The 21079-nt window shown below is 39.3% G+C and overlaps 1 protein-coding gene across 14 annotated transcripts in view; it reads left to right on the top strand.

Annotated features, from left to right (window-relative positions):
• LOC106081447 (sodium/hydrogen exchanger 3) overlaps positions 1-21079 on the top strand; it is a 275612-nt gene that overhangs the window by 101965 nt on the left and 152568 nt on the right. For all 14 annotated transcript variants that reach the window (XM_059364876.1, XM_013243386.2, XM_013243387.2 and 11 more), the window contains exon 3: positions 7301-7583. In XM_059364876.1, the coding sequence (XP_059220859.1) occupies positions 7301-7583 (283 nt within the window). The remainder of the gene's footprint in view (positions 1-7300; positions 7584-21079) is intronic.

Here is a 21079-nt window from a genome sequence, read left to right as displayed (position 1 = left end):
AGAAGCTCCACCATCTGCTGACCGGTCACCGGTTACTTGCTCTCGGTGTAAGTCTTGTCCTCCTCAGGGAGCGAGCGTGCTACACCCAGAGAAACGTTGATACCAAACGTGCTCATTTCAATACCATATGGTATTGACAGTAAAGCGCTACCGTATGGTAACAAAGTAATACAGTATGGTAAGAAAGAAATATAAAATGATTAGTACCGTTTGGTAATAGCTTTAATGCCGAACTGGTATTGGATTCAATACTAATATTTTACTGGGTTTTGTACCAAACCGTTGTTACTTTTAGTACCAAATAATTTGTAGTACAAAGCTTAACAAAACTTTTGCTGTGATGCCGTCAATTTTTAAAAGCCTACTTCGTTCATTGGCTTTTAAAAGCCAATTGATAACAAATGGTGTTAAAACATATTTGCCAATAATGCGAGTAAAATAATGCATAATTCCATCCGGTATTGGTAAAGTACCATACTTTTTCTATCAGTATAGGATTTTTCGATTCTTGCGCAACCTAGACGCCCCACGAGTGTTTCCCAATTGTCCACCCTCCTCGTGTCCTTCTTGAACCTGCCAAGGGCCTCACGATATTCGTTCCAGCCATATTCTCTCCTTTGCCCTTCTGCTCTCCCCCTGAATACCTACAGTTCCGGTTACCTACGACACTCGTTCGGGACATGCCTTTAACAAGGACTCGTTCAGGCATCGCGGGACAAGACCTACTGCGGTGTCTAGTTCCCTTGCGTACTCCAGAAGCCTCTCAGGTGGCTCCAGCTTCTGCATCAAAAGGATAAACTTTAAGGGGTCGCAGATCAATATTTTGAGGTGTTACAAACGGTTCGCGGAGCCCACTGTAGCGCAAAGGTTTGCACGTCCTCCTATGACGCCGAACGCACGGTTTCATATCCCGGAGTGTAATCCAACAACATTTTCGGCGATGGTTATCCCCGTACCAAGGCTGGCCACATTTGTAAGGTATCCTGCCATGTTAAAATTTCTCTACCAAGTGGTGTCGCTATGCGTCACGCCGTTCGGACTCGGCATAAAAAAATGCTTGAATCGGACGGCATCCCTTGATATGAGAGAAGTATCCCCTATTTCTTAAAGGAATGTATAGAGGAAATTTAGAAGTAGCACAACCGGTTCATATAAAAAAACCATGGGATTTAATGCTTAATATCTCATTAAATTTTTTAGTTTCTGCCTTTCACACATGCCATCCACGATACACATAGAACATTTTAATTCTTATCCCCTCCACCATAGGATGGGGGTATACTAACTTTCGAAGGAGTAAAGCTAGCCGCTTGAAATTTTGCACAAATATTTCTTATAAGCGCAGGACGGTTGGGATTGTAAATGGGCTATATCGGTCCACGTTTTGATATAGCTGCCATATAAACCGATCTGGGATCTTGACTTCTTGAGCCGCTAGAGGGCACAATGTTTATCCGATTTTGCTGAAATTTTGCATGAATTGTTTTATTATGACTTCCAACAAGTGCTGAGTATGGTTGAAATCGGTACATAACCTGATATAGCTGTCATATAAACCTATCTGTGGTCTTGACTTCTTCAGCTTTTAGAGGGTGCAGTTCTTATCCTATTTGGCTGTAATAATGTCTTGGTGGCTTTTCCAACCACTGTGCTAAGTATGATTTAAATCGGTTAATAACCTGATATAGCTGCCATATAAACCGATCTTGGATCTTGACTTCTTCAGCCGCTAGAGGGCGCAATTCTCATCCGATTTGGCTGAAATTTTGCATGAGGTGTTTTGTTATGACTTCCAATAACTGTGCTTAGTATGGCGCAAATCGGTACATAACCTAATATAGCTGCCATATAAACCGATCTGGGATATTGACTTCTTGAGCCTCTAGAGGGCGCGGTTGTTACTCAATTTGGCTGAATCGGCTTCTCCCATGACCTTTAACATACAAGTGAAGTATGGTCTGAATCAACCATACTTCACTTGATACAGCTCCCATATAAACCGATCTTCCGATTTTGCTTCTTGAGTTCCTACAAGGCGCAATGGAATAAAATATTACACAATGGCTTCTACAATGTTCAGCATTCAATTCATTTATGGTCCGAATCGGACTATAACTTGATATATTGGTTGCCCAAAAAGTAATTGCGGATTTTTCATATAGTTGGCGTTGACAAATTTTTTCACAGCTTGTGACTCTGTAATTGCATTCTTTCTTCTGTCATTTATCAGCTGTTACTTTTAGCTTGCTTTAGAAAAAAAGTGTAAAAAAAGTATATTTGATTAAAGTTCATTCTACGCTTTATTAAAAATGCATTTACTTTCTTTTAAAAAATCCGCAATTACTTTTTGGGCAACCCAATAGCTCCAATAGCATAACAGTTTTTTTTAATTATTATTTGTTTGCCTTAAAAGAGATACCGCACAAAGAACTCGACCAATGCTATCCATGGTGGAGGGTATATAAGATTCGGCCGGACGAACTTAGCACGCTCTTAACTGTTTTTATTCTTGTATTGAATTTCTTAATCTTGTTTTTGTGTGAATTTTAAAATTCAAAATTTAATCTGCCCATAATTTATAGATACCTAATAGAAACATTTCCATTGTCTAGAGGTGATTTTTTTTTTTTTTTGATTTGCTCCGTTATTTGCCATGTTACGTTTTTAATTTATTGAGTTTGTTTGGCTTGCTAGCCATATCGTTTGTCAATGCGTTTTTTATTTGCATTCAATTTGGTTACCTTGTTTTTACGGATGAGTTATTTGTACTGCATGCTCAGCAAATGGATATGGACAGACAGACAGACAGATAGCAGTGCCATTGATCAGACAATTCGATAATAGACAGACAGACAGGGCGACACATGGACAGGCAGGCAGACAGACAGACAGATAGACATTTGCAGTAGGACACCCTTATATGGCACCACTCACCACTCCATATCATTGATATTGTCTTGGGTTTACTATCGAAACATTATCGATATTTTCAAATAAAAAGAAACGTGTCTTTGTTACTCGAGTGTTTGCTCTTGTAGCTGTTGCTCTTTGTGTTGCCTTCCTTTTTTCATGTACTTCGGCATTGATGACAAATATTTGCTTTCTTGATTGGCTGTTAATTGTGAGTGCGCGCAGAGTTCGTTGTGAACCCCAATGCAAAGAGGATTCATTTAAATGTTGTTGCTTTTCCTTTCACATTTTCATGATAATTACTTGAGGATATTTGGATAGGTGACAATGTATTGTCAGTGAGTATGTACACCAACTTGAGGATTGATGGATTAGAGTAATAATGTGGGCTGTTGATTGGAACCGGGGGATATTCTAAAGAAATACGCTAAGGGAATTATTTTAAATAATTATATAAGGACATGAGTCGGTCATGTCGACCTTTTGATATCTTATACATGGGGCATTGGGGCCACATGGCTCTTTGATTCATCTTAGTTTCAATTGGGATAGAGTGACAGTCTGAAATCGAAATGAAATGAAACCTTAGTTGAGACAGATAAAAACTTTGGGTAGGTTTTGAACGCATAACCCCAGCTCTGCTAATCCAAACTTGCTATCAAACTACCTAATGGGAAGATACTAGCAGTTGAGAAATTTGATCTTTGCCTAGGCTCATCATAGTACTCAACGAAACGATTACAGTCAATAACAAGTAGATTTATTGGATTATACCCAAGTTTTCTGATGAGGCCACCACAATTAGATGAATTCTACACCCTACACTTATTTAATTGGTTATGACGGAGCAATTGTTCCACTAGCCGAACGTAGAATTGCGTTAACGTTCCAAGCGCCTCGATCTTCTGCGCTCATTCTAAAATCTTTGACACCAACTTTCGAGGTGTCTCCCGGTTTGCGTGTACCACCGTGTTTGCCTTCAAAAGACTTCTTTGCTGGAGCTTCTTCATCCATTCTGACAACATCTAAAGCGCCATAGATATTACACAACAATGAAAGGACAATAAGATGAACAGTCTTCTCTGGCAACTTCTACAAGAAACTTGAGACGAAAAATAGAATTCTTTATTACATGAATAGGATCGGTGAAGGACACACTACTATACATTTTGTTATACACATCACACAAAGAGCAAAACTCACTAAAGGTAGTATAAGAGGCATGTAATGCCGAGTATTTTGGAGAGGAATGTTAAAATTTAATTCGCCGATTAAGAATTGGGTATCGATCTGATTTCGCTATAATTTCACAATAAATACGGCCCTAAGCATCAAGCGGCTCCTTTCGAGCGTTGGTAAGTCGTCAATAAGTTTCTCGTAGGGGAAAAGAAATTCAGCCGAATTCCATGGTAAGCCCAAAGTGCAAAAATAAGAAATTGGACTAGACTGATTCAATCCTATCTGAGTAGCACTTGCAGAATGGGTTCCAAACCGCACAATCTTATTCCAATGAAGGCCGGACTAGGTTAGGTTTAAGTGACAATCTGCATTTGACTCATTTAGACATTGTGATACCATAGGAACAGAAGAAGAAAGATACCTTCTAGTTCCTAACGTTGAACCATCCAGATCGCTTTAAAAACCCCAATAACTTGCGAATGTTCACATCCGCTATATCAGACAGGTTCTCAAAGAAATGAGAAACTAATGTGGAACTCCTTCTGACTGCTATAGCGGGACACACACACAGAAGGTCTTCTATAGTCTTTTCTTCTTCGATGTCCTCACAGCTTCTGCAAAAGTCGTTGCTGGCAACCTTCGGTCTGTAAGCATGTTTTCCGATTAGGCAGTGACCTGTCATGACGGACACAATGACTGAGACGTCTGTTCTAGCCAATGACAACAAGCGGTTGACCTCCCCAAATCTAGATTAAGCCAAAAAGTTTTGGAATGCTCACAGCCTCCTCTTTGTGACCATCTATCATTCGTTGTTCTGCGGGCCTGGTCCTGAAAACTTAGTTAACATGTCGCTAGAGGCATACCCACAGATTCCAGTATCCCTGGAATGTGTAGGGTAGTTTCTAGTCTCGCAAGCTCATCCGCTTTACAATTCTCTGGGATATCTCTGTGGCCCAGCACCTAGAACTGATGAATTTTGAACTGTTCAGCCATCTCGTTGAGAGATCTGCGACAGTCGAGGGCGGTTTTTATGTTCAGAAATACGTTCGCCAGGGATTTAATGGCTGCCAGCCTGGTCTGAGAAGATATTTATGCCAATCGTCGTAATGATATTATATCAAAGCCATTCCACCACTTCCTTAATTGCAAGGATCTCCGCTGGATACACACTGCAGTGGTCTGGTTACCTTTTCGATTTGACCAGTTCCAGATCCTTAGAGTCCACCTGGTCGTTTAGTTTGGAACCATCCGTATAGAAGTCTATATAACTTCTGTTACCAGGGATATCGTAGTTCCAATCGGTTCTATCAGGAATAGTGGCACAGTACTTTTTATCAAAAAACGGCTCAGGTAGGTTGTAATCCACACTGCCTGGAACATCGGATATTGTATCAAGGATACCAACAGTGGTCCATAACCAGCTGCCATATAAACTTATCTCCCGATTATACTTTTTGAACATCTGTGGGGCGTAATTCTTATCATTATCCTCTGTTTGCCTATAACGAGATGCAGGGTAAACGATTTGTTTGACCTATAATGAAATGCGGAGCAAAGAACTTGACAAATGCGATCCATGGTGGAGGGTATATAAGATTCGGCCCGGCCGAACTTAGCACGCTTTTACTAGTTTTTTTTGCAAAATTTTCAACTTTATGCGTATTAGAGGTACGAAATTTAGTTCTTCCCGTTCGTTTTAGTAAACTTTTTCAAATACTCAGCCTTTGCTCTCCCCATTCATACCAAGATAGCCCCCCTTTGTAATATCAATCAATCAGTAAAGCTATTCTGGTGGCTTCTTCTTGATTAGAATTTAAAAATGTTGTAATTACATTACATTACAACTCAGAAATGTAAGAATGATAAAATACTTAAGCCAGTTTAGCCTAGTGTTACCTGTTATATTGCATTTTAATATATTGGTTTGCCCAAAAAGTAATTGCGGATTTTTCATATAGTCGGCGTTGACAAATTTTTTCACAGCTTGTTACTCTGTAATTGCATTATTTCTTCTGTCAGTTATCAGCTGTTACTTTTAGCTTGCTTTAGAAAAAAAGTGTATATTTGATTAATGTTCATTCTAAGTTTTATTAAAAATGCATTTACTTTCTTTTAAAAAATCCGCAATTACTTTGTGGGCAACCCAATACTTTAACCCAAATTCGTAAAAAGAATATCTCTTGGTATTCTGTTACAAATCTCTACCTTTTTTATAGCTAAAAGATATCTAAGGCAAAAAAATACAACATCGATTACCAAATTTGCATTTAGGAAATGAACTTTCTGGTAATCTCTGTAAATGCTGTCACCACTTTGGAAAATTAACATTTTCGAAAGGTGTGCTTGTTTGTATGTGTGTATGTATATGGGCAAAAGGATTAATTTGCATAAACATTTCTTTGCAATAACAACATATTTCCTATCTTGGCAGGTTAATGTTCAAAAGCCTTCTTCACCTTAAGATTTAATAGTGTTTAAAGGATAAGATAACAGCGGACATTCACAAGATGGGAAGGGGTTCAACATATGTGGCATTTTAAAGAGGCAGATAGAGCATAAGAACTTTAAAAAGCTATATTGGAAATTTATTTTTTTAAGAAACATGTGAGTTACTTTTATTATCAGGATTATCAAGAATACAAAAGCGATTGGAACTTCAATCCCTGGGTAATTTGGTTTGTTAGTTTTATGTTGTTTCTCAATTCGAAAATCTATTGTGGAACCGGAGGATGGATACCATCTGACTTTGTCTGTTGAATGATACCATCCGACTTTGTCTGATGATTTGATGAAAGATATTCCAGTAAAGGATACGGGATTTAGATGTATTTTAGAGCGCACAACAAGCTTAGGTGCATATGTATAGTTGCATGGGGCAAGTAATATATGCACCCTCTTTTCAACCTAACTTAACCTAAATATTGTTAACATGTGTGTTATATGGCATAATGTTCAACTTCCTTCAATATTTTCCAAAAATATATCAATATTCCTTTTTCTTTGGCATGTTAATCATCTTGTCCTCCCGGGCTCAATATCTTATATCTTCAATAAATCAATTAATTTATTTTATTTTTTTGCCCCAAGAATAAAATGTGTATCACCCACCCCATTGAAATTACACATCTAAAAAACGTGTGATAAATTTGGAAATTTTTTTTTTCGATTTTATTAATTAACTCCATTTTCTGGATTTTCTTATCATTCACAGTCTTTGCCAGCGGACCACTCTTCAGCAACGGAAAACAACAACAATAATGCCATTAAACAACAAAAATATATTGGGACAGACCAAGCAGCCGAAGGTGATATGAAATTAAATGGCGGTGATTCCAATACACATGGGGCAACAACGCATGATGGCGACGACGACGATGGTGGTCATGATGGTGGTGGCCACGATCGTTATCCCTTGGCTCAAGTGGAATTTGATAGAGTGAAAACGCCATTCATTATTGGTGTATGGATATTATCGGCTAGTATAGCGAAAATTGGTAAGTACTTAAGTCATTCCCACTAGTCACTTTAGGCCATAAGCTGCATAAGCTGAATAGGTAAACAAATATTTTTTGGGCCAGGAGATTGTCAATTGTTAGAGCAAAGTCTAATTCCACAATGGCACTGGGTAACAAAACAAAATGTGTTAGATGGGGAAAAACAGTAAGAGAAAATTATGACAACAGGTGCTAAGTGAACATGTGCTGAATAAATACCTTGTCCACCTTGCAATCCACGTTTTAATGCCAATAAAATGTTATCTAAATGATTATAACAGTACAAGGAACTTAGCCAAACTAAGTTAACATAAAGATTTTGTATGCCCATTACCATAAAAAAAAACATAGGCTTTATACGTTCCGAGTTTGGCTTGAAGGTTGCTAAGTAACACATCTTGGCTTTAACTTAGCAAAGCTCAATACAAGATGTCCACACCGATGATATTGATTATTGACATCTCGGGGGCTTTTAACAAGGGAGGACAGTCATATTGCTCCAATTCATAGACCAGTACCTTGTAACTCGAGTTTTTAGATACTGGTCAAACAACATTCTAAGGAACAAGTTGGTAATTTTTGGGTCCTATGACATAATAACTAGGGATTGAAGGACAAAGGGCATGCCACAGGATATGGATTGATAGATCTCATGTATTGCCATCTGAAAGGTCGTGCTACAAGGGTGGATGAAAGCTTCAGAACTAAGTGGGCCTGGGGGCCTACACTGAGAATCCAGCGACCGAAATTTACTTCCTGCGTCTGCATGTCCATAACACGGTCCAGCAGGCGGTAAACCGTTGTTGTACACTGGGGCCATGTGTTGTACACTAAGGCGGCGGCCCTTGCTTATGAAGGACTTGAACGGGTCAATCCGGTACGTACAACCGGGCATTGTCTGAGATGGCAATGTGTCAATGCTAGGACGTCGATAATGTATGTTTGGATAGTAGTTTGGCCATTAAAGCGATAGTAACCTAAACGACAAGGTCGTAAAAGGTCTTGGGGGGTAAAAAGTAGACCGAAACAAGTAAAAGCTTGCTAAGTTCGGCCGGGCCGAATCTTATATACACTCCACCATGGATCGCATTTGTCGAATTCTTTTCCCGGCATCTCTTCTTAGGCAAAAAAGGATATAAGAAAGGATTTGCTCTGCTATTAGATCGATATCAAGATATGGTCCGGCTAGGACCACAATTATATTATATGTTGGAGACCTGTGTAAAATGTCAGCCACAACGAATAAGAATTGCGCCCTTTGGGGGCTCAAGAAGTGAAATAGAGAAATCGATTTATATGGGAGCTGTATCGGGCTATAGGCAGATTCAGACCATAATAAACATGTATGTTGATGGTCATGAGAGGAGCCGTCGTACAAAATTTCAGGCAAATCGGATAATAATTGCGATCTCTAGAGGCTCAAGAAGTCAAGATCCCAGATCGGTTTATATGGCAGCTATATCAGGTTATGAACCGATTTGAACCTTATTTGACACAGTAGTTGAGAGTAAGAATAAAATACGTCATGCAAAATTTCAGCCAAATCGGATAGGAATTGCGCCCTCTAGAAGCTCAAGAAGTCAAGACCCAAGATCGGTTTATATGACAGCTATATCAGGTTATGGACCGATTTGAAGCATACAAGGCACAGTTGTTGGATATCATAACAAAATACTTCGTGCAAAATTTCATTCAAATCGGATAAGAATTGCGCCCTCTAGAGGCTCAAGAAGTCAAGACCCCAGATCTGTTTATATGACAGCTATATCAGGTTATGAACCGATTTGGATCATACTTTGCACAGTTGTTGGATATCATAACAAAACGCGTCGTGCAAAATTTCATTCTAATCGGATAAGAATCGCGCACTCTAGAGGCTCAAGAAGTCAAGACCCAAGATCGGTTTATATGGCAGCTATATTTGGTTATGGACCGATTTAAACCATACCTGGCACAGTTGTTGGATATCATAACAAAACACGTCGTGCAAAATTTCATTCCAATCGAATAAGAATCGCGCACTATAGAGGCTCAAGAAGTCAGGACCCAAGATCGGTTTATATGGCAGCAATATCAAAACATGGACCGATTTGGCCCATTTACAATCCAGGTCGGTGTAGGTCGGCTAATACACTAATAAGAAGTATTTGTGGAAAATTTCACGCTGCTAGCTTTACTCCTTCAAAAGTTAGCGCGCTTTCGACAGACAGACGGACGGACATCTACGCAAAATTTCAAGAGGCTAGCTCTTTGCGTTCGACCGCTATCGTGATTTCGAAAGACGGACATACGGACATGGCTAGTTCGATTCAAAATGTCGAGACGATTAAGAATATATATACTTTAGGGGGTCCAAAATCAATATTTCGAGGTGTTACAAACAGAATGACGAAATTGGTATACCCCCATCCTATGGTGGAGGGTACAAAAAAATGTGCCCTGTGAGAAATGGCAATTTTCTTGAAATTTTGAATGTTTAGAGCTGAGCTGTTATCGAGATGAAGTGCAAGACTTCAAGACCCTTTGTGTATCGGGCGCCTCCTTGCAACTCCCTAAAGTTTCGAAAATTCGTTCGATTTGCCAAATCACCATTAGCCGCTTCATCTCGATGATTGATCTTCTCTAACCAATCAACCATTGTTAAAGCCCACACACTTTGGTCAACCTGTGACTGTATTTTACCAGTAATTTCTTAAAAATAGCTCGTGTGCACCTTTATTGATAGTGGAAGAATGCATATCTCTTCGATAAGGATTTTTTAACTTTTTAAGCATTTTTCATTAAAGCCCCCAAAATTATTTACTTAACTAATTTATTATTTTAATTTAAAAGGAATTCCTAAGATTTAGTTGTAATTTGGCAACATTATTTTGAGCTTAATGTCTGTTTTTGTTTCTTTGCTTCCCAACCAAAAATAAAAACAAGAATATAACTATTTAAATATTTTGCACTTTTTATACCCTCCACCATAGGATGGGGGTACACTAATTTCGTCATTCTGTTTGTACCACCTTGAAATATGCGTCTAAGACCCCATAAAGTATATCTATACTTGATCTTCGTGACATTTTAAGTCGAACTAGCTATGTCCGTCCGTCCGTTCGTCCGTCCGTCTGTTTGTCGAAAGCACTCTAACTTTTGAAGGAGTAGAGCTAGCCACTTGAAATTTTACATAAATACTTCTTATTGGTGTAGATCGGTTGGGATTGTAAATGGGTCAAATCGGTCCATGTTTTGATATAGCTGCCATACAAACCGATCTTGGGTCTTGACTTCTTGAGCCTCTAGAGGGCGCAATTCTCGTCCGATTTGACTGAAATTTCGCACATAGTGTTTTGATATCACTTCCAACAACTGTGCTAAGTATGGTTCAAATCGGTTTATAACCTAATGTAGCTGCGATAAAAACCGATCTTGGGTCTTGACTTCTTGAGCCTCTAGAGGGCGCAATTCTCGTCCGATTTGACTGAAATTTCGCACATAGTGTTTTGATATCACTTCCAACTACTGTGCTAAGTATGGTTCAAATCGGTCTACAACCTGATATAGCTGCCATATAAACCGATCTCGGGTCTTGACTTCTTGAGTCTCTATAAATTTTGCACATAGTGTTTTGATATCACTTCCAAAAACTGTGCTTAGTATGGTTCAAATCGGTCCGTAACCTGATATAGCTGTCATATAAACCGATTTTGGGTCTTGACTTCTTGAGCCTCTAGAGGGCGCAATTCTCATCCGATATGACAGAAATTTTGCACATAGTGTTTTGATATCACTTTCAACAACTGTGCTAAGTATAGCTCAAATCGGTCTATAACCTGATATAGCTGCCATATAAACCGATATTGGGTCTTGACTTCTTGAGCCTCTAGAGGGCGCAATTCTCGTCCGATTTGACAGAAGTTTTGAACAACGGCTCCTCCCATGACCTTGAACATACGTGTGCAATATGGTCAGAATCGATCTATAGCTCGATACAGCTCCCATATAAACCGATCTACCGATTTCGCTTCTTGAGCCCCGAATTGGACTATAACTTGATATAGCTGCTCCTCCGTCCTTATTCATTATACTTTGTTTGCCTAAAAACAGATACTGCGCAAAGAACTCGACAAATGTGACCATGGTGGAGGGTATATAAGATTCGGTCCGGCCGAACTTAGCCCGCTCTTACTTGTTTATCATTTTATTGTTACCATTTTTATTTAACATAAAAGTGCGCCAAATCAATTACATAGCCTAATTATTATTTCCATTAGGAAACAAAGCCCTAGATTTAGTTTTGGTTGGTGCAATATCAAACAGAGGGAAAAGAAAAAAACAAACAATTATTTATGTATTTATTTGTTGACTAATGTAATATTGTGTTGGCATACTTAGATCTAAATACCCAATAATTGAATGAGCTTCCTTTCCCCTAATCAGAGCAAAACAGAGTTTGGCGTTCTGCTGTAGGAAGGCACTCTTGCCGACCATGGTTATCTTTTTGCTAGGGTCTACAAACATGAATGGTGTTGTGAGTCGGGTGTTCTTTACTGTTTTCCTTGTCTATGCTAATTAATTTTTGTTAATGTGGAATTTCATTTAATGCCATGTTGAAAAGCCCAAGTGATGTCATTCCTTAAAGGCCCATTGTCTATTTGATATGAAAACTGTACGCGTGTGTGTGTGTGTGTGGGTGTTTTGTTTTTGGTAGCTCCTCCTAACTCAAACCTCATATGAATGAGGCCATTTTGGTATTTTTGTGAAAGAAGCAAAGAAATTTAAAATGAAGACAGAAAAATTTAACAACAACAACAAAAGAAAATCCCTGAAATGTTTAAGAATTTTTGCTGCTGCCAAGTGTTTTTGGTATGACCGTGAAAATAAAAAACAATTCTCCCAACAACAGCAGCAGCAGACACCTACTCCAAAGGGCCAAGGTTCAAAATGAAAGCTCAACAACAACAATGGGAACATTTGTCTTTGTGCGTCCTTAAAATTCATTTGCTGGCGACGTCACTACCACCTTTGTAGCACCAGACCACCCAAGCCATTTCAACACTCCTAGTGCTGACTACTCGGCTGAGTATGGGTGTGAGATTTTCCTTTAGCTTTTACTTTCAAGGATAACAAACACATCATTCTATATGTAAATGTTTATTGATGTGTTTGTATGCTCATGGCCATTACTAATGTTTGGACTTTATTTGGCGGTGGTGGTAATGGTTATGGTGCTGGTGTTCGTCTTGTCTCACAGCTGGCTGTTTGGCTCCTCGAAGCTAGGCAATAGTTTGTGGCCTAGTAATAAATTTCTTTTATTTGCCCATTTCCCCACAAATGTTAGCGAATGATTGCCTGGGTTTGTTGTTTTCGAACTTGAAATAAGGCTCTTCCCAAATTGGTGGCCGCTGCCGATTGCCTGGAAATATTAGTGTCAGTATATTAGGTACAAAGCAGCAGCACCAGTCATTGGTGATTGGAGGCCAACGTTATTGTTACCAGCATTTTGATTTGGCAATAAATTACATAAGGCCTTTTCAATGAATATGCTGATGTCTTAATTTCGTTATAAAGGCTAAACATCAATTGATGGGACAATAAGAAATAATGAATCTATTGCTTAGTTAGAAATAAATTGTTGCCAAAAATGCTTTTTATCACAGTTAATGGGGGAAATTTGTGTATATATGGGGGTTTCCATGCAAATTGCAAATTTTGCCCATGACCATTCCACTAAGGAACAGGGGCAAACTTCTCACATATAAATGAGTGCAGTCCGATTCAAGTTTAAGCTCAATGATAAGGAGCCTCCTTTTTATAGCCGAGTCCGAACGGCGAGCCGCAGTGCGACACCTCTTTGGAGAGAAGTCTTACATGGCATAGTACCTCACAAATGTCGCCAGCATTAGGAGGGGAAATGTGGGCCAGTGCTGAAAATTTTTTCTGATGGTCTCGCCAGGATTCGAACCCAGGCGTTCAGCGTCATAGGGGGACATGAAATGAGAAAACCCTAAATCACTGGTGTGGTAGTGTATAATCTTCACCATATTAACATTTTTATATCCACCACCATATCATAGGGGGTACATTCATTGATTCATTCCGTTTGCAATCAATTTCCGACCCTATAAAGTATATATATTTCGGATCATCGTAAAATTCTAAGACGATTTAACGATGTCCGTGTATCTGTCCGTCCGTCTGTCCATCCGTCTGTTGTAATCGCTCTACAGCCTTCAAAAATTGAGATATTGAGCTGAAATTTGACACGGATACGTCATTTTGATGCACGCTGGTTATGTTCTTGAATGGGCCAAATCGGATCACATTTGGATATAGCTGCTATATAGATCGATCTGCCAGTAAAGGGTCTAATGCCCATAAATGCTTTATTTTTTTACCCGATTTCGTTGAAATTTGAAACAGCGAGGAGTTTTAGACCTCCTGACATCTGGCCCAAAAATGGTTCAGATCAGACTATATTTGGATATAGCTGCCATATAGGCCGATTTTTCAACCGATTTCGGTGAAATTTAAAACAATGAGTAGTTTTAGGCCTCCAAACATTCGATAAAAATATGGTTTAGATCGGACTATATTTAGATATAGCTGCCATATAGACCGATTTCCCGATAAAGGGTCTAAAACCCATAAAAGTTTTATTTTTTATCCGATTTCGCTGAAATTTGAAACAGTGAGCACTTTTAGGCCTCCAAACTTCCGATAAAAATATGGTTCAGATCGGACTATATTTAGATATAGCTGCCATATAGACCGATCTCCCGATAAAGGGTCTGAAGCCCATAAAAGTTTTATTTTTTATCCGATTTCGCTGAAATTTGCAACAGTGAATTATTTTAAGCCTCCCGTCATCCGCCCAAATATGTTTCAGATCGAACTTTATTTCGATATACCTGCCATATGGGCCGATCTGCCGTTTAAGGGTCTGGAACCCATAAAAGCTGCATTTATTGCCGAATTTCTCTGAAATTTGATCATCTGACATCCGACCTAGATATGGTTCAGATCGGGCTATATTTAGATATAGCTGCCATATAGACCGATCTGCCGATAAAGGGTATGAAGTCCATACAAGTTTTATTTTTATCCGATTTCACTGAAATTTGAAACAGTGAGTTATTTTAACATCCGCCCCAAATATGTTTCAGATCGAAATCTATTTCGATATACCTGTCATATAGGCCGATCTGCCGTTTAAGGGTTTGAAACCCATAAAAGCTGCATTTATTGCTGAATTTCTCTGAAATTTGCATCAGTGAGTTGTTGTTGTTGTTTTAAACCACCCGCCATTTGACCCAAATATGGTAAAGATCGGACTGTATTCAGATATAACTGTCATATAGACCGATATGCCGATTAAGGGTCTGAAGCTCAATAAAGCTTTCTTTATTACCCGTTTCCATTGAAATTTGACATCCGAGCCAAATATGAGTCAGATCAGACTGTATATACGGACCATAACCTTGTTAAATTTGGTCCAGATCGGTCCTGATTTAAAACCTTGGCCCTATTAAAAGCGCATTTATTTTCTGATTTCGTTGAAATTTGTCCCAGTGACTTATGTTAGGCTTTTCGACATCCGTGTCCTATATGGTTCAGATCGGTAAATATTTGGATATAGCTGCCAAAAAGACCAATATGTTGTTCTACAAAAATGAACAGTGACTTATATTTATTAGACTACTCAATGTCCGTGACGAATTTGAGTGCATAATTTATCCACCTTTCACCGGAATGTGACGAAAGGGGGTACATATACACCTTAGGTAGTGGGTATCCAAAGTTCGGCTCGGCCCGGCCTTTTTACTTATTTTTTTTTTCTTTTTTTATACCCACCACCATAGGATGGGGGTATACTAATCTAGTCATTCCGTTTGTAACACCTTGAAATATTCGTCTAGGACCACATAAAATATATATATTTTTGATCATCTCGAGTCCATCTAGGCATGTCTGTCCATCCGTCCGTCTGTCGAAATTACGATACCGGTCGAACGGGTATAGCTAGCCGCTTGCAACCTTGAACAGATACTTAATACTGAGGTAGGTCGTTGGGGATTGCAAATGGGTCATATCGGTTCAGATTTTGATATAGCTCCCATAAAAACCGATCTCCCGATTTGACTTCTTGAGCCCCTGGTAGCCGTAATTTTTGTCCGATTTAGATGAAATTTTGTACGTGGTGCTTTTTTTATGGCTGTGACAAGTTTGGTCCAAATCGGTCTATAACCTGATATAGCTCCCATATAAACCGATGTCCCGATTTGACTTCTTGAGCCCTTACAAACCGCAATTTTTGTCCGATTTGGCTGAAATTTTGAATGTAGTGTTCTGTTTCGAATCCCAATAACTGTGTTCTGTTATGACTTCCAACAACTCTGCCTAGTACGGTCCAAATTGGTCTATAACCTGAAATATTTTTAATATAAACGGATCTCCCGATTTGATTTCTTGAGTCCTTACAATCCGCAATTTTTGTTCGATTTGGCTGAAATGTTGCATGTGGTGTTCTGTTACGACTCCCAATTGCTGTGCCAAATACGGTCAGAATCGCTCTATAAACTGATATAGCGCTCATTTTACCGGTCCCTAGATCATCCTTGTTCGGTACCTAAAACCCAACTTATCACACTTTTACTTGTTTTATTATTAGATGACGCACTAACAAGGAGCACAAATTTCCATAATTGAGAAACATACGGAACCAGCATATATATAGGCTAAGTGCTGTAGTTTATGTTACGTTGAATGAATGTTATTATCAAATGCGCGTTCTGTTAAGAAAGTTCAATGCGCGCTTCTTCCATTTTACGACGAAGCTCATTTTTGACTCAATGGATATGTAAATAAGCAGAATTGTCGATTTTGGAGTGAAGATCAGCTAGAAGCATTGCAAGAGCTACCAATGCATCCAGAAAGGCCATAGTTTTGTGCGGTTTATGGGCTGGTGACATCATTGGACCGTATTTCTTCAATGATGATGCGAATCGTTACGTAACTGTGAATGGTAATCGCTATCGTGCTATGATATCCAACTTTTTTTTACCCAAAATGCAAGAGCTTGACTTGCTTGACATGTGGTTTCATCAAGTTGATGCCACATGCCACACAGCACGCGTAACAATGGACCTATTGAGAGGCGAGTTGGGTGAACATTTTATTTCACGTTCGGGACCGGTCAATTGGCCGCCTAGATCGTGCGATTTAATGCCTTGAGACTATTTTTACTGGGGCTATATTAATGCTCATGTCTATACAGACAAGCCCGCTTCAATTGATGCATTGGAAGACAACACTGGAGCATTTTTTTGTGAGATACCGGCCGAAATGTTGGAAAGAATATGCCAAAATTGTACTAAGGACCATATGAGGCGCAGTCACGATCAACCTAAGCATGAAATAATCTTCCGACATTAAATTATATGGACCGTACTATCGATTCAATTAAAGATTTCGTGCATATTATGTTTTTTTTTTTTTTTTTTTTTTTTTTTTGATAAACTTTCCTATAGTTCTTAAAAAATGACCCTTTACTCTATCCGCATTCCTGGTAAACGCAAAGACGAGTGCCTGGAAGATAATGCAATTGTCCTTTTTGCCAAGGTAGACATCAATTTGCAGTTCTGCGAAGTAGATGTCACATCCGGTTCCGCTATTCATATTCGATTCAAGTGTAAAGATATTAAAATCCCCAAACCTAATCCAACCAACCCTTCTGTAACTCAATCACAAACTATTGTCCGGAATGTTCGCCCTCGTTAGGTAGTCAGTCTGCAGTTCGTCCATTGCCATAGTTTGTCTTCCGAAACTGATCAAATTGAAATAACTTAAATGGAGTACTCTCTACCGATTCCCTGACGTACAGGTCAATGGCTGGATTCCCGGCAACAACTCCAAGGGCCTGGTGGCAGTAGTACCCATAGCCCCACTGATAAATCATAAAACCACCCTAATCACTCTATTCAGGTCCCGCACATGCTACGCTTACTCAATCTCTGGTCACCCCACATGACACTCATAGGTCCGTAGAGGTTGCACCACCGCCGCGTACCGCTAGCGTTGCAATCCATGTCGCCTCTGCCACGATTAGAGCCACCAAAGCCTTTCTTTTCCTAGACTCTCTATTTATGCCCAGTTCAACTTGGATTCGTCTACGAACATAACATTAGGGACATGGGAGCAAACTTCTCACATATCAATGAGTGTTTTCCGATTTGAGTTTAAGTTCAATGATAAGGGACGACACTTCTTGGGGGAGAATTTTTCACGTGTCTGTTATGCCTTATAAACATGGCATGGTACCTCGCAAATGTGCCCACCATTAGGAGAGGATAACCACCGCTGAAATATTTTCTTATATTCTCGCCAGGGTTTGAAAGCAGGTCAAATGGGGACATGTTACCCACTGCGCCACGGTTAGCCTGTCCGTGGAAGGAATCTTGCCGACTTTGGCAACTCCAAGGCTGCCCCTGACTGTCTCGGCTCCAAGGCTGCCCCACGTTAAGTTCGTACTTGGGTTACGAAATCTTGCCGACTTTGGCAGCTTCAAGGCTGCCCCCTGGCTGTCTCGACAGTCTGAACCCACGTTAAGTTCGTACTTGGGTTATGTGGGACAAAATCTCGATAGAGCCCACACCATCACCCGATTAGTCTTTTTGACCTCACATAAGGCGATTTTCATCTAATTTTGCTGAAATTTAAAAAAATTAATTGTATTGGTCCCCTTGCCATCGTCGAACCATCCATCACATAGCAATATAGGTCTAACATCTGCAGTATACAGCCATTGTGTGACAGGGGGTTTAAGCCCTCACCGTTTGTCAGTAGCCCTCTTATAAGTGGACATGGAGACCATTGCCTTGTTCGCCTTATCCACAATGGTGGATTTCCTCAGTCCATTTTTGACGGAGAGCTCTTAAAGCATGGTTTTTATTCTCGTATTTGCCTCTTTGGAGGAGAGACTACACCTACATTAATCTCACTTAGGCTGAAACAAATGTAACAATTTCTCTGAGTGGTGGTCAATGTACGGTAACACCACTCACTTTTGTCCCATTGTCATTTGTAATATTGTTCTCAGCATTAATTTTGTTTTGGTAATGAGGCGTCACCGACTTCTAACAAATTTCGAAAGGCCACTTTGTGCTTTGTCCGTTTATGGACCCCACCAAAAAGAAGAAAAAAAACTCAAAATAAAACTTTCACAGCTCATCAGCCAGCTCGACACTATGCTGATGATGATTATCTTTAGCCTGCAAAATAAAGTCATGGCGACACAGCCCATAAAGAACCTTTTCAGCAGACTTTTACTAAATATGGGTATTTGCGAATAAGTCTCGGGCAACTCCCCTGCATACTTGGCATGTATACGAATATTTTGTTACTTTTATGGGTTTGCTCTCTTGTATTTGTTTGTTTTGGCTTTTTCTTTTGTCTTTTTGTTTCATTCCGTTCTTGATTATATAAGTGCTTTTTAAGTTATTTGTTTGTTTGGTCTTAGTCTTGGGTATGTGAGTAAGAAAAAAAAAATCTTCTTGCGAGTATTTGTATCATTCGTTTTTCTTTTTTGCTGAGAAATATTTTTTTATTGTTTTCGGTTTTTTTTTTCATTTGAGCAGCTCTACCCATAACACTGACCCATTTCCTCAGATTTTCACCAAATTGTGCTACTTTTTGTTGTTGGGTTCTTAAGTTTTGTTTTTGTTAATTTTGTATGCGCCGATTAACCCAATTTATTATTCAGGTCTTTTAAAGATAAAACAAAAAAAAAAGTAAAAACAAAAACTAAAACTTTTGATTATGTGGTCAGCTGGATATTGCTGATTTGTGGCACTGGTACCGCTTTCGTGGGACTCGAAGATGGCTACAATGGTTGGGCAATGATTGAAATTGGTGGGATATTTTAAATATTTTGTCAACAGGGTAAAATCGAATTTTTCAAAAAAAAAAAAATTTAAATTAAAATTAAGCGTCTAAACATAAAATATAAAAAAGTATAATTTTTTATAAAAAAAAATAGTAAAAAGGCGTTAGTTTCGGCTGGGCCGAACAATGAATACCCACCACCTCGGGTGTATATGTAAACCACCATTTGTCTTTATCCGGTGAAAAATGCATAATTTATCCCCTAAAGCAGCTATATCGAAATATAGTCCGATTTGGAGCAAATTCGGCACGGAAATTGAGTGGTCTAAGAAGTACCAGTCATTGTCCAATTTCGTAGAACAAAATATTTGTCCTTTTGGTAGCCATATCCAAATATAGACCGATCTGAACCATATATGACACGGATATCACGGAAGCATAACATAAGTCACTGTGTCAAATTGCAGCGAAATCGGATAATAAATGCGCCTTTTATGAGGCCAAGAATTTAAATCGAGAGATCGGTCTATCTGGCAGTTATATTCTAATCTGCACCGATCTGGGCCAAATTGAAGAAGGATATTGAAGGCCCTAACACAACTCACTGTTCCAAATTTCGTCGACATTGGACAATTAATAAGCCTTTTATGGCCCAAAACCTTAAATCGAGAGATCGGTCTGTCAGATCGGTCAGATCAGCATGAATCTGGGCCAAATTGGAAAAAGATGTCGAAGGCCCTCACACAACTCACTGTCCTAAATTTCATCAAAATCGGACTATAAATGCGTTTTTATGGGCCCACCGATCAGTTGAGAGATCGGTGTATATGGCAGCTATATTTAGACCGATCTGGGCCAGATTGCAGAAAGATGCCGAGGGACCTAACGCAACTCAGTGTCCCAAATTTCGGCGACATCGGACAATGAATACGCCTTTTACGGACCTAAATCGTTAAATCAAAAGATCGGCCTGTATGGCAGCTAAATCCAAATCAGCACGGATCGGGGCCAAATTGAAGAAGGATGTCGAAGGCCTTCACACAACTCACTGTCCCAAATGTTGGCAAATTCAGACAATAAATGCTCCTTTTATGCGCCCAAGTCCTTTAATCGAGAGATCGGTCTATAGGGCAGCTATATCAAAATCTGAACAGATCCGTGCCAAATTGAAGAGTGATGTCGAGTGGCCTAACACTACTGACTGTACCAATTTTTTGCAACTTTGGACAATAAATGCGCCTTTTATTCGCCCAAGACCTTAAATCAAGAGATCGGTCTATATGGCAGCTATATCCAAAACTGCACCGATCTGGGGCAAATTAAAGAGTGATGTCGAGTGGCCTAATACAACTTACTGTCCCACATTTCAGCGAAATCGAATAATAAATGTGGCTTTTATGGGCCTAAGATCTTAAATCGGCGGATCGGTCATATTGGGACTATATCAAGATACAGTCCCATATAGCCCATCTTCGAACTTAATCTACCTATGGGCAAAAAATGAATCTGTGCAAAGTTTCAGCTCAATAGCTCAAAATAGGGATCTATTTTTAAAGATTGTAGCGTGATTTCTATAGACAGATGGACAGACGGACGGACATGGCTAGATCGTCTTAGATTTTTACGAC

This window comes from Stomoxys calcitrans, chromosome 3 (assembly GCF_963082655.1).
Source record: "Stomoxys calcitrans chromosome 3, idStoCalc2.1, whole genome shotgun sequence".
Taxonomy (NCBI): domain Eukaryota; kingdom Metazoa; phylum Arthropoda; class Insecta; order Diptera; family Muscidae; genus Stomoxys; species Stomoxys calcitrans.
Note: the sequence above shows the minus strand (reverse complement) of the source record. Positions and strands in the feature narration are given on the sequence as shown.